At 40.4% G+C, this 14,576-nt stretch overlaps 1 protein-coding gene across 2 annotated transcripts in view; it reads left to right on the top strand.

The window, feature by feature from the left end:
* The window catches only part of prkd2 (protein kinase D2), a 35,689-nt gene that overhangs the window by 15,963 nt on the left and 5,150 nt on the right, over positions 1-14,576 (top strand). The window contains exons 2-14 of one of the 2 annotated variants that reach the window (XM_085429212.1): positions 8,464-8,602; positions 8,972-9,103; positions 9,233-9,432; positions 10,802-10,985; positions 11,091-11,162; positions 11,351-11,368; positions 11,515-11,674; positions 11,779-11,890; positions 12,570-12,647; positions 12,738-13,056; positions 13,185-13,237; positions 13,328-13,400; positions 14,073-14,179. In XM_085429212.1, coding sequence (XP_085285338.1) covers positions 8,464-8,602; positions 8,972-9,103; positions 9,233-9,432; positions 10,802-10,985; positions 11,091-11,162; positions 11,351-11,368; positions 11,515-11,674; positions 11,779-11,890; positions 12,570-12,647; positions 12,738-13,056; positions 13,185-13,237; positions 13,328-13,400; positions 14,073-14,179 — 1,647 coding nt within the window. The remainder of the gene's footprint in view (positions 1-8,463; positions 8,603-8,971; positions 9,104-9,232; positions 9,433-10,801; positions 10,986-11,090; positions 11,163-11,350; positions 11,369-11,514; positions 11,675-11,778; positions 11,891-12,569; positions 12,648-12,737; positions 13,057-13,184; positions 13,238-13,327; positions 13,401-14,072; positions 14,180-14,576) is intronic. The other variant, XM_085429213.1, reaches the window with a different exon arrangement.

Raw genomic sequence — 14,576 nt, 5'->3', positions numbered from 1 at the left:
CCTCCGTGATGCTTGGAACAGAATGAGATGCTTTGTCCCTGCGCTCCTGTACACACACACAGACACACACACATTACACATAACCTTTTACCATTTTCGTTTATTTTAGCTTGATCTATGTGCTGCATGCACTTTTAATATCATGCACAAGAGTGCCTAACAACAGTTTTTGTGCGTCATTAGCTTAATGATTTTTTTTGTGATGATCTTTATGATTAAGTGTTTTCCAACTTTATTGCGTGTATGTTATAATCTATGTGCTTGATGTGTGAATGTGATGATTCACACTCCCTCCCCTTCCAGTTTCTCTGGTTTACACAGAAATCTGTGGTATTTAGAAACCAGCACGCCGGGAATGTAAACTTGATGGCTTTGCTTTCCGGGACTACATGGGTACACAAGAACACTTTACCAGAAAAGCATGAGTCAGGCAGTACCACCGAAGCTGTACTAATTCAGAGGCTTACATTAAGTTTTTGTTCAAAATCCATGCTGGGAATCAGCATCTAACCAATCACCAGTAATTTTACAATTAATCAGCAGTAAGTCATAGCTGACCAAAAAGACTGCGTGAAGACTACTACTGACTACTGTAGAAATCTCACAGATGACTTAGTTTTCTTAGTTTTTAAAAGTTAATCCAGTAAAAGTAAGAAAAGTATATGGGCATCTGTGCAGAGCATGTTACTTGGAAGAGATTTCCTCAATCATTTGTTTGGCAAATCTCGCCCTACTTGTTTAAGCAGCCACTCAGACTGGCACAGATTCACTGCATTTTGCTTGTCTTCAATGTTCAGGCTCATGCAATAAATAAAGCAACCTTTGTTTGCCAGTAGATGTTTATTCATATTAGGTTACTCGATGCTCAAAATGCTTTCCTAGTATCACGTTTCAAACAGGAAGCTCATCAAATCCAGGAAGAAAGAAGCTTTTGCATCTGACCTTCAGTGTGCCTTTTGCAGAGATCATGATAGTAAAACAATTTTCATTATTTCCACTGATAATCTTGATGCAAAATCTCTTGGCTTGCTTTGAGTCTTTTACGACATGTGTGTATGCAGTCACATTCACACTTTAACAGTTAAACAGATGAGACTTTCTAGAAGAAGCCGGAAATTTCAGACAATTCCCCACTGTTCACAAGTGATTTACTTGGACGTAATTCTAGTGACAGCATGAGGGCATAGTTTACTTTACTGCGTTATTTACATTTCATTTGTGCTTCTTTTACTCATCCTTGTTTTGCTTTCTTTCTTTATGTCTGCCAAGCCCAGCGGTTAGCTGACGTCATGGGTTTTGGTTAATTCCTTGTAGTCCTGGCACAGAGCTGTCAGTCACTCCTGCAATTTATTATGTGACATTTGTGTTTCAGAGACCACAGCTTTCTTTTCTTTAAATCCAGCATGGTGCACTGTAAAGAGCAGGGATGATTATCATATTTATTTATTTTTTTTGTGGACTCCATCTTTTCACCAGCATGTGACCTCACTGGGGTTAAAAATAGAACAACCAGCACAGTAACGCGTTTGTTCCATCACGAACGCTGTCAGCACAAAAGGAAAAATTCCTGCGCTACACCAACTTGTTGTTAGGATCTAATGAGGGCAGAAACGTTGACGTCTTTACGTGCCCGTTGCCATGGCAGCCCCTCATTAAACACCTCATCATTTTCAAAAAGATGGGGTCCTTACAGAGTCCCGTGCCTGACATGTTAACAAGGATGGTGGGATTTATGGTGCAGCCTCAGGGGTGTGTCTGACTGAGATAAAAAAGCAGAAAGTGAAGTACAGGTGTACCTCCACCCATTATCACCCTCATTCTCAAGAGTGTGGCGTCCGCGCACACGTGCACTTTTTGGGGGGAGGGTTACACAGCAAGATGTGGCTGCTCAAACAATGTGTGTTGTTTGAAGGGATACAACATGTTTCCTGTCTGCTATAAAACGCCTGGATCGGGTTCCTGTTGTGATAGCCAGCTTCTGCTGCAGAAACACATCACTGTGGAGGACCATGTAAGGCTATGGAGGTCACACTGTTTACAGAGCATGCGGTGTACACAGCGACGCTGACGTCCAAGTTCTTGTCACTGGAGATTGGCCCAGCTGATTCTGAAGAGCTGCGGTGTTTTGGGTTTTTTTATGTTGTGTGTGTTGCTCTTAATGCTGTTTTGAAAATTATTCAGCCGTGTTGCCAAAAGGTCACAACTGGTGTTCTTTGCATACGCAGCTAGGGAAATTCAGTGGCTTTTGTCTAAACTACATGGTTAGTTTTTTAAATAAAATTGGAAACTTTTTTTTGTCTTTGACTTAACACTTTCATTTGTGTGTGTGTGCATGTGTCTGTGCTTGTGTATTCAGTGACAATTCTAAGTGCCTTATTTGAACATGTCTTACTCTCCTTCCTCAGGCCCATATTTTATGTTTATACATCCTTTACACCTTCAAAAAGCTATAAACCATATGCTCATGCCAAGTTTGCAATTTCCTGTTGTGGCGATAACAACAAATTGAAATAAAAGGATAATATTTCTCTTATTAGTCCTAAAACATGGCCGCCTCTAATTCATTTAATCCACCAAGTTAAGTTGAGTTAATAAAAATCTACAATAGTAATGTAAAATGATTGATGCAGAGCTTCCTGCCGTAAGGTAGTCAGAATAGTTTTTTTTTCTTTGTTTGTTTGTCTGAGGTTTTGCAGTTTCCCTGTATTGTCTGAAACAAAATTAACAATCATCATTTCTCGCTAAGCAGCTGACAGAGTACAAGTTACATCCGAAGCATCATGCATATTCAGTGAATTCACAACATCTAAGCTTTGTCAAATGCAGTAAAAGTGAGGAGGATAAAGATCGAAATTTGCTGTTTGTAAGCTGCATAGCTATGGCTAGCTGGCACCGAAGAAGCGGCTGCATTCATTGGGGATACCCGAGCATACATTCTTGTGTGGCTTGGTGGTCGATGATGGCTGGTGCAGAGCTTCAGGAGGGGAAGTGATGGGGAAGATGAAAAGCAGAAGCAACTAGCGAACTCAGCAGGACATAAAAGTCTCTGTTCTTCACACATGCAGTGCCTTTTATATAAAGAGGGTCTATATTTAGAAGCACTGTTCTGTAGCTGTTTGACATAACCTCAACTTTGAAATGGCGCTGACTGAACTGGACATCAGTGGTAATGCTTTACACGTATGCAGTAATGCTTTGGTTAGATTGTAATGACCTGTAGCCGATGTGCTTACTCAAATAAAACATGAAATAAAATCTACGTGCTGCTGCTCCTGCTGCTGTTTTAGTAGAATAAATTTTGGCTCGTCTTTCATTCATTCCTCAGAACAACTCATCATTAGAGGAGGCGAAAGTAGCCGATGTGTACAAGGGGTATTAAGTTAAGCAAAATAAAGTTTTTCGTCCCTTCTAGAGTTTGAAAAACTTGTAGAATATTTGAAAAAATGATCTAAACTGCCTGCACTTGTTTGATGTCAGATAAAAATCGCTCTCTTTACCACTGTGCATGTGACCTGCTTTATATGACCAAAACCTGAGGTGATTGTAAATAAAGAAAGAAAGCAATAAAGTAAGAGAGGAAATGGCAAGCATTGATGTGACCTCAAGTGTGCATGTGTCTGGGTTTTGTTTTTGTTTGTTTCTTTTTTTTCTCTCCAAGCTAAAATTTCCCAAAAGCCAATACTTTGATGGTATCTGTGTGAGGGCACAAACTGAGATGCTTTGTGTATAAAGAGCACATCACTTATTATGTTTGAATCATTTTGTGTGTGAGTCTGTGTTCCTGTGTAATGTGGTTTAAAAATAAATAAAAAAAAAAAAAAATATATATATATATATATATATATATATATATATATATATATATATATATATATATATATATATATATATATATATATAAATAAAAAAAAATCATCTCTTGCTCTCATTAAAGTTGAAAGTTGCAACAGCACACAAAGGCCCACATCAACAAAAAAGTTGATGTGGCATTGTTTAGGGTGACAATGGTCACCTTTGCTTGGGTTATGAATTTAGATACATGGCTGTTCACGATTGCCTTCTGAAACTACTTGAACAGCTTCCTGTCAACCACATCTGTTCATGTAATGCCACCGCTTACATGAGAGCAGCAATTGATCCGTGTGAGGCTGCTTGCTGTGAGTTAGTCTTTGATTGAAAAAATTAAAACAGTTTGTTTCTTAAGACACTATTTGTTATTACAGGTTGTTATAGCAATCTACAGATGTGTATCAGTAGCATGTTTTAGATGTTTTCAGTCAGTGACAGTGTTGGACTGCAAGGCAGCTTAGCACCAGACTTACCACGAAGCCATGTGTTTTTTTTTTTTTTTTTTTTTTTTTTTTTTTTTCCCAAACATGCAGAATATGATTTGGCATTGTCTTGCAGAAAGAAACCGCTGTCATGACACCGTTTAGTACTCAATAGTCCTTGTTGCTCATTATTAATGGTGCCTCCATAGGGTTGAGATATGATCTAATATGTGATTTTATTAAATTTTTTTGTTGTTTATTTCAGGTTGTTTTTACTAACTTTTAAGACCTGTTAAGGTCCAGATTATTTTTTATTGTGTCCATAAAATCTTAGTATCGAAAATTTATTTATTTTTTACCGTAACTGTGTGCTATCATATAGCCTGTTATTTAATAATGTCCCGATTAGATCACGAATCAAACCTTCTGAACAAAGTGTGTTAGTCAAGTCAGTGATGAAGTGAGAGATCTATCTTCCAACTTTACCGTGACATCACCTTGAGTGAGAGGGTGTGAACCACACTAAAGAAAATGTCGGCCTTTATTAGTTTACTTTATAAGGCAGTTGCTGTCCTGTTTCTCATCAGTGTGTAGACAGAAAAAAAGGAGGAAGGAAGACTAATCAATAAAAGAGGCCATTAAAGGACAGTTAGTATTGAAGAGGAAATTAAAGGTGACGGGAAAACAAAGGCAGGGGACATAAAGAAATCCTAGTTCATAATTCATTTCACTCATAATGGCTTCATTGACCTGAATAGTAGAGGGAACACTAGGCAACCTGATCCCTGGTACCTCAGAGAAAGCAGCTACAGATCCACTCCTTCTGCAGCCAAACCTCATCACACTATACTACATCTAACTATATACTACAATACCATCAGGTGTTTGTGCACACAAGGTACACAAACAGATATATTCAGACTCCACATCTTGTAAGAATATAGCTTTTAACCTCACAGCAAAATATACAGTGTATGATTGTAAGGCAAATGTTTAAATTTCTCAGCATGCTGACATAGATGAAAATTATTTGTGGTACTTTATTCTTATTCCACCATTACAAAAAAAAGAAAATGAGTTTTTTTTCTTTTGAGGTAGCAGTGGTTTTACGGAGCTTGGATTTTGTGCTTTTCAGCCCATCTGTAAAGGCTTGTGGTGTGCAGAGACGTGGCAGCTGCAGTTATGATTATTGCATTGTGTATGTTTTGGACGGTACAATGTGCAGAATAATATGACTAGCTGCCTTGATTTGCCTGCTAAGAGGCGAGCTGTGACATCAACAGCGTGAGGTTAATCGCAGAGAGGCTGGCATCAAATAGCGTCACGGGGCTCATAGAAGACGGCTGTCTGTGGATTTGGAAAGAGCTTGGAGTCTCCTCTGATCTGGGCTCTGTGGGTGTTTTGTAATTACTAATGGCTGCAGTTGGTCTTAGTTGTGGCAATCCCTGGTACCGATGCATGTAGCTATTACATGATTCACTCCCATCAGACATCAATCTGTGTGTGATTGCGGGTTTTTAAGTCTGTACTTAGGGAAAGGTTGGAGCCTCTGCTCATTTGTATCTGCAACGTCGGCTTGACTCAAAGCCAAAAACTGCTGTGCCAGAGTGTTGGGAATAAAGGGTCATTTAAGTCAAATTAGAAAACTGAACAAACAAAAACCGAACCATAAAAACATTAAGAACATTAAGATGGTTTCAATTACAACAATTGCAATTGAATTGCAATTGTTGTAATTGAAACCGTCAAATTGCAACATTTCGTTTGTAATCTGCACGATTAGTAGAAGTGTTTTCACAGCAACTAATATTCAAGACTGCGTCTCCACTGTTTTTCTTTCTCATAGTAACTAAACAGACATGAGATGTAGTAGTGATAATGAGAATGCTATGCCTCACTCTTTTTACTGAACCTCACATAAAGCTATGCAGAAAGCTTCCTGCTTTCCCCACTATTGTTGTTCAAATAGGGTCCCACCCTCACGCCAGCATCCACTTGGTTAGTTGACTAAAAAGAAGGACCTTTAATACGGTCCCTGGTAAAGCTACATTTGTGAGTGACGAAGCCGCTTCACTGCCTGTGAAACCCGTCTCCTGGGGTGGACATCTCTCAAAATTCTGGTGTAGGTATTTTTTTTTTTTTTTAATCCACCGTTTCAGTGTATACATCAACACTGAAACTTTAGAAAAGGATGCCCCATAAAAACCAAAACGACAGCCATGTGAATTTTTTATTTTATTTTTCTGCATCCACTCCATTGTTTCAAGCTTTATAATACTTTGGTATCAGAGAAGTTCACGGTCTGCAAGCTGTCCAGATCCTTTGGCTGCAAAACAAGCCAAAATCATCACTCTCCCACCTCCGTGCTCAACAGTTGTTTGTGCGGATATGCCGTGTTTGGTGGCACACGTGCATCACGGCAACACAGCTCCACTTTGGTCTCATCTATCCAGGGGACATTGCTCTGGAAGGTTCAGATGCACCTTTGCAAAGCTAAGCTGTGCTGCCTTGTTCTTAATAGAGAGAAGATGTTTTCTGATTGGTAACCCTTCAAAAAAAGCCATACTTGTTCAGTCTTGTTCTAACTGTACTATCTTGAACTTTATTCTGTATTTAAGGCTTGTGGCTTTTTTGTTTTAGTTCACTCTCACCACTCTTATCACAAACAAAATCTTAAAAGCTCCTTGCCCAACATAAAAAGCCAGACAGAATTACCAACTATGGTTTTTTTTGTTTTTAAATCAAGGGTGTGTGTTCATGTCTAATGTTCAAGCCCTTATACCTGTGACTTTTCTGGTTGCAGTGGATGCTGGAGACCTTTAAGTAAATGCCACTATATGTGCTTTTTGTGACTTTTTGTTGACTGTGTGGTCAGTAGCAGCAGGCCAATGTCGGGGCGTGGTGAACTCACTGTGTAGCTTGGCAGCAGTACAGGCCAGGCCTGGATTTCAGATGTGGTGATGTGGAGTGGCTGTTGGGGAAACAGAGGCAGACTGTCTATGTGCAGAGGAGGGGGAAAAAAGGGAAATGAGGGGGGAGAAGAGAGGGTGTGTCTGGTGGTGGTTGTGTGTGTGTGTCATTGTGTTGTTTCAAGTTGGAGACCTGGGTTCCCTTTTCTGTAAGCGATTAGAACTTAGCCAGAAGCGGCAAAGAGTGTGTCTGTGTGTTTATTTTTTATATATTTGTTTCTCTTCATCTTTCTGGTTTCATTTATGCTTACTTAAAAAAACAAATTATTATAAAAGCACACAAAGGTCCTGCTCCCTCTCTTTCTTTGGTGTCCTGTGTGGCGTGGCCACTGAAGTGAGCCAGACTGCATTAACTATTCAAGAGAGCAGGGTTTCCCTATGACAGCCTCTCTCGCTCTGCTGACTTCTGATTGACACGCTCATCCGTCATATCTCTGAAAGAACTTCATGGAAACACCTATGCGCGCTTGTGTGTGCCATTGTGCGACTGACAGGAAAAGGGGATAAAGTTTCTCCTTTGTCTTGCCTTCCATGTCGACCGACTTGCTTGATTTGTGGAAATCAGCTTGTGTTTCTTCTTTAACAGCGATAGCATCAGCATGTGTTTGCGTGTTGGCAGTTATATATCCCTGCAGCGTTACATAGCAGAGCATGCTAGAATTAGTTGGAGACATACAGTAGAAGTTATGCTTGAGAACATGCATAGACATGTTCACACTTTATAATAGCGGGAGAATCTTATAACAGATCTTGTTACTGTTAATGGCAAATGGAATGAGGTGACTTAAGTTGTAGCTTTAAGTGCATAATGGACTAAATTTGCATTGCTAGCAGAAACTCTAACAGCCAACCCTTAGATACTTTATTTAGTAGCATTAAAAATAGGCTGGTGTGTTGAGTGGTCTTTGTTGGCAACAATGAGGCCTTGCTTGAAATTCAGTCGTCTGTCTTTAAAGGGGATCAAAGTGGACACAATGTTCAAGATTTGTTTTCCTTGAAGGGTCATAAAAATGCTATCCTTGTATATTATATTTAAAATTAAAAAAACGGAATGACTAAATAAAGTTTGTCTTGTCCTACAGCAAATGTCCATTCACCATCTTTCTAGTTTCAGGAGCTGAGTCATTTATTTGTCATTCATTATTTTGAATGAAATATGACTTAATCAGGGTTCTGCCTTGGCTGCAGTTGATTCTCCTAACCTCTGTTTTTGTATTTTCTAGTTCCCAGAGTGCGGCTTTTATGGCATTTATGACAAGATATTGCTGTTCAAGCATGACACATCTACCAACAACATACTACAACTAGTTAAAGCTGCCAGCGAAATCCAGGAGGGAGATCTGGTGGAGGTAGTGCTCTCTGGTAAGCTCTTCTCTTCTCTTCTCTTCTCTTCTCTTCTCTTCTCTTCTCTTCTCTTCTCTTCTCTTCTCTTCTCCTCATTCCATAAGATAACCATATCAAAAACAAAATCATCTTTCCATTTGTCTTATCTATCTTTAATTACTTCATTGTTTTCATCCTTATCTGCTTATTTTACTACAGGTCCTACTTTACACTACCCTAATCTGTTCTTTCATTGTTTCAAGCTGTAATTTCCCTCGTGTCCACAGTCAGAAACTTGATCTATTTTTCCATCCCGCTTGTATCTCATTCATCTAATCGTTTTCCATTTTGCTCCCTTACAATACCGTGATTGTATCTTGTCCTAATGTGACGTGTTATCTATTTTAGCGGCAGCTACGTTTGAAGATTTCCAGATTCGGCCCCACGCGCTCAATGTGCACTCGTACCGGGCCCCGGCTTTCTGTGATCACTGTGGAGAAATGCTGTTTGGGCTGGTTAGACAAGGACTGAAATGTGATGGTGAGGGAAATAATGAGAAGAAGTGTGAATAGCACTAGACGCTCATATGGTGAAACAAATTTGAACACTCAGTAAATATGGTCCATCTCTTTGCTCCCCCCGTTCTTGGATGCATGCTGCCCCCTGCAGGTTGCGGGCTAAACTACCACAAACGCTGTGCATTCAGCATCCCGAACAACTGTAGTGGGGCTCGCAAACGGCGTCTGTCCACCACGTCGCTGAGCAGCAGCCAGTCCCTGCGCCTTTCGACCACTGAGTCGGTGTACAGCGTTGGGACAGCCTCCACCTGCGCAGAAGAAGCGAGTCTTATTCGCTCACACACTCAAATGGTACTGCCTCATTTATCCACATAATGCTGAAGTCACTTTTAGAATTCTTTCAAGTGCCACATTTTCTGAAACACTGAGTAGATTCCTCAGACATTCCTAATTCCCAAACACTTTTCATTAAACTTCATTAAGCAATATTTTTTTCCTTCTCTGTGTACGCTTTTGAGATATTCATCTGAAACTCTTCCTGTCTGACTGCATTCCGCTAAAGGGGCATTGCACTGCAATATCAGTGAACTTTAAGTAAATAGATTAGGTCCGTTGAGGCTATAATACTTACTGCTGCTGATTTCCTCTGTTCAGCAACTCTATTTGCAAAGAAGATGTAGAAAAACATTTAATTAGATGGGCAGTAACACTTATTACTGACTGATTTCCCCTGGTTATTGGCTCCCAATTTAAAAAGAAGTAGGAAAGGCGTCTAATTGGAGAGACCACACACGCACATGCTGGCACGGACACGCATATATATGATGTACCAGATAAAATCATAAACGTATGACGAGTTAATTATCACCCAAAACTGCAGCCTCCTGTGTTTTTTAAGCCATTTTCAGCTGGAAATTTAGTTACAATAGGAAGATGTTTTCAGAGAAGGAACTGAAGACAGTGTAAACACTCCGTCCAACAACAAAGAACAGACAGATACACAGCGACTCGAGGGTGAACAAAGTTTCGCATTCAACAGCTAAGGAGTCACATATTTCCCTTGGGTGTTGTTTGAAAACAAAAACAGAGCAAAAAGAAACTCATTATAAGGGACTTTTGTGAATAGGGAGATCTCAAAAAACATAACAGTGTGGCTCTGTAATTTCTAGATGTGAGTAGCTGGGTCATTCCATATACACCTGCAGCATCTGCTGATTTATTTTCTTTTTGGGGTTGTTTTTTTTCTTTTTCATTAAATTAGTGATTACAGGTCCTCAAAGTAATTAGTGGTGGCCTGACATTTGGCACTTGTTAAGTTGCCTTCCCCCCCCCCCCCCCCCCCCAGCTATCTATATGAAATGACTGAAAGCTCATTGAGGACAAATCCGTTTTACAGCACAGCTTCAAGTGTCCAAATCTAGTAACCCTAACACACATTTTACTTCATGGCCACTTTAATACTGCTTCTACTGTTTACATAAATAATGTGGGCTGTAGGAGGGTAGATGGGAAGCACTTGCTGATGTTCCATAGAGTCACTCAGCTGTTTGCTGACAAATTCACTGATCAAATCAACAGTTATTAAGGTTCGGAGGCTATAAGCAAAAGTGAAGTAATTAATTACTTTGGCTACAGGCTGAATAGCTTCCAAAGGTTTTGATTTAAGCACCTCAACAATTGTGACTGTCGCTAAAAATTTGTTTCCTATTTATTCTGCCAGCCACGGACAGCTAGCGACGCCCGGCGTTTTTACACGGGGCGACCAGTTCATCTCGACAAGATGCTGATGAGCAAGGTAAAGGTGCCCCACACGTTCGCTGTTCACTCATACACTCGACCGACGGTGTGCCAGTACTGCAAGAGGCTTCTTAGAGGACTTTTCCGACAAGGGCTACAGTGCAAAGGTGAGCGCAGCTGAACAGAGTGTCTTCTTTGTATGACCTTCAGTGGGATGCAGAATGCTCACTGGTCTTTCTGGTTTACCTAAACTGTTTCTGCAATCTTCTCAGATTGTAAGTTCAACTGCCACAAACGATGTGCATACAAAGTTCCTAATGACTGCCTTGGCGAGACCATTGGAGGTGAGTAAAGATGAATGTATTAGCTTTTGTGGTGTGTGTGTGTGTGTGTGTGTGTGTGTGTATTACTCTGTTAACCCTGCATGGATTTGATAGCATGTGTTTCCATTGTCAGAATTAGATTACTTGAGAGTATAACACTTTATCTAACAGCTCTGAAACTCACTATACTAATCTTTTTATCTTCTCAGAAAACAGAAGTAACTCTGGTAAGTATTCTTGGTGTTGGTTTGCAACAAAGTGAACTAGCTTCTGTAGCATTTTAGAATTAGACGAATGGTAATAGCATTTGTTTCATAGTATATTTAAGGCTAAGCTGCACTTAAACCCTTCTCTTGTTTGTTTTTTGGCTCAGACATGTTGAGTCCCACTGCGGACCCCGAGGTTCCAATGGACTTTAGCAGCGAGTATGACGGCTCTGACAAGTCTTCAATAGATGACTCGGACGAGGCCTGCAGCATCCCTGGTTCCTTTTCACCTGACAACAATCAGGACGGAACTAATGGAGATCAAAGGTGTGAGATGTTTTGGATAAGAATATTATAGACAGACTGATAGAAATGTAATTAAACTCATATTTTACCTGCTGACTACCTTAATGCTGTCCTTTTCCTTCTAGTGTTTACATCCCTTTAATGAGGGTGGTACAGTCTGTGAGACAAACAACCCGTCGATCCAGCACAGCTATAAAGGAAGGGTGGATGGTTCACTACAGCAATAAAGACACACTGGTAAAAACACTACCCATGATTCCTGTACTGCCTTCTTTCTAAAAACTATACATGAACCACTCTGAAATTCTGCTAGTAGTGGAACACTTGGAGACTTAAATTAATTTATTGTAGATGCATGAACTCACTTTCTTCACTTTCTCTTCTATGATTTATGGCAGTAAATTCCTTCTAGACATCTATTTTTTCTGTCTAGCAGCTTGTTGTGCAGCCATTTCCACCTTGATGAGGTGCCCGCTTTCATGCACTTTATTGCTTTCTTTTCTGTAATATTTCTGTGTATGAGGCTGAAGCACTCAGCAGATATAATAATTTCAACCTAAAATCCATTTCCTGCCTTCTTTCTCTTAAGATCTAAAATCTATATTTGACTTTCTAGGGCAATTTATTTACCTTTTCATTACTTGTTTTGTTTTGTTTTTTCCTTGTTTTTTTTCCCCCTCACTGGCTGAACTAACACTCTTCGTTCACTTTTTCTTTCTCTCGATTCCCACCTGTTCATCTGGTAGCTTAAATTCCTTTTCATCCTTCTTCTCCTTTGGCATTTGGTGACATCCCCTTTCATTCCTGAAATTTACCCCCCCGCTCCATGCCCCATCCTTTATACTCTGTCCTCGCCACACCACGCTCATTTTTGTTGTCCCATCCCAACATCTCACCCTACTCCAACCCCCAACAGAGAAAGAGGCACTACTGGCGTCTGGACTGTAAGTGCATCATCCTTTTCCAGAATAACACCTCCAACAAATACTACAAGGTAACGACAGCTTTTGTCTTAACAAGCTAAGATTCATTTAAAGTCTGCAGCCCTTTTCTTTTGCTAACCCGTTCATTCATCCACCTGCAGGAGATCCCTCTTTCTGAGATCCTGGAGTTGCGTCCTGCTTCTAACTTCAGTCTCGTCTCCCAAGGCACCAATCCCCACTGCTTTGAGCTTATCACAGCCACTATGTGCTACTTTGTAGGGGAGGATCCCAACACCCTCCCCTCTGTGACCCAAAGCCACCCCCAGACTGTCCCACAGACACCTCCCTCCCCAAGCCAGGTGGCGCCCAACAGTGGCATTGGACGTGAGGTGGCAAAAGCATGGGAGAGCGCCATTCGACAGGCCCTTATGCCAGTCATCTTTCAGGACGCACCGCCAGCTGCGGGGAACATGCCTCACAGTAAGTTGAGAAACAGGTTGATGAAATTGTTTTGTGGAAGATTGTATTGCCAAGATGAAAAGACATAATTTAGAACTATTACACTGCATAACCTATGCTTTGTTCCTATCACTGTTTTTCTTTTCCAGGACAAGCTTCTGTCAGCATATCTGTGTCCAACAGTCAAATCCAAGAGAATGTGGTATGACTTGTGGTCTAATTAAGTAACTTCTGTCAATATTGACATCAATTATACATTAAGCATTATGCATGAAATATTGCATCCCTACAGGATATTGGCACAGTGTACCAGATTTTTGCTGATGAAGTGCTTGGATCTGGGCAATTTGGAGTAGTGTATGGAGGTATGGAGACCTACATCCGACAATGGAATTGATCAGTCCATTGATTTGATGGTTAAAGTGCTTTGCTGAAAGCAGCGGTGTCTAAAGTTTGAAGCTAACAAGAAGCAAGATTGTATTTCACAACCTCTGTGTATCATGCACTGTGCTAAAATGTGTTTTTAGAGTTGACCTGATTTGACACATAATAGGCTGTTTACAGGTTTTAAGGAGTGTTTTAGTCAGTTTTCACAAGTGATGTTTCTCATGCCAGCATTAGTCCAGAGTAAGTGTTAGAAAATGGAATAAAAATCTGGGTGTGTAGAGATAGATGTATATGTATCACAAGTTAGCATTTTAATTGTTAAAGTTCATGTCAATATAGTTAGAAAAGACTGAACAAGTATGATGTGCTAGGAAGGGATGCCAGGGTAAAACTGTATAAAAAAAGAACAAAGCACCGCCGCTTAGGTTTGCAAAGTTGCATCTAAGCAAACCACAAGAAATCTGGAACAATGTCCATTAGACGGACAAAGCCAAAGAGAAGATGTTTGGCCATAATACTCAGCACCATGTTTGGCGATAACCAAACACGGCAACAAATTGCCACAATGATGTGCATGGAGTATATATGTATGTATATTCAGTTTACTGTCACAATGTAAACAATCTGTTACTTGCACAAACTCCCATCAGGAAAGCACAGGAAGACGGGGAGAGACGTGGCCGTCAAAGTCATCGACAAGCTTCGTTTTCCAACCAAGCAAGAGAGCCAACTGAGGAATGAGGTGGCCATCCTGCAGGTAAACGCACGCATTTCACTGGACTTTCTCTCAGAAGAAATTATGTTAATGATTACGTCTAAAAGTGTCTGTGCAGGTTCTTAATCGTTCAGATCATGGTCGTCTAAGAAGCTTGAAAAGAAAGCGACTGCACTTCTCATCCAAGAAGCATTTTGTGCTAAAACCATTATTAATCATGTGAGTCATTAAATGAGCCAAGGTGTGGAAAAAAAGGCAGAGGTCATTGCTAGCAGAGGTTTCGGGTAAACCCACTGTGAGACCTTGCCAAGAGGTCATATGTCCTATTGAGGTCACAGTCAGCCACCTAAAATACAGTCTTGACATTCTTTCCCAAGCACCTCAGCCCGCACTCACAACCTGCGTTAGGTGATCTCAACAGGTCACGTGATACTGTGGT

The sequence above is a fragment of the Rhamphochromis longiceps genome, linkage group LG14 (assembly GCF_057381845.1).
Source record: "Rhamphochromis longiceps isolate RC_006_pf linkage group LG14, R_longiceps_female_GT1.1, whole genome shotgun sequence".
NCBI classification, from domain to species: Eukaryota; Metazoa; Chordata; class Actinopteri; order Cichliformes; family Cichlidae; genus Rhamphochromis; species Rhamphochromis longiceps.
This window is presented reverse-complemented; position numbering and strand designations above follow the sequence as displayed.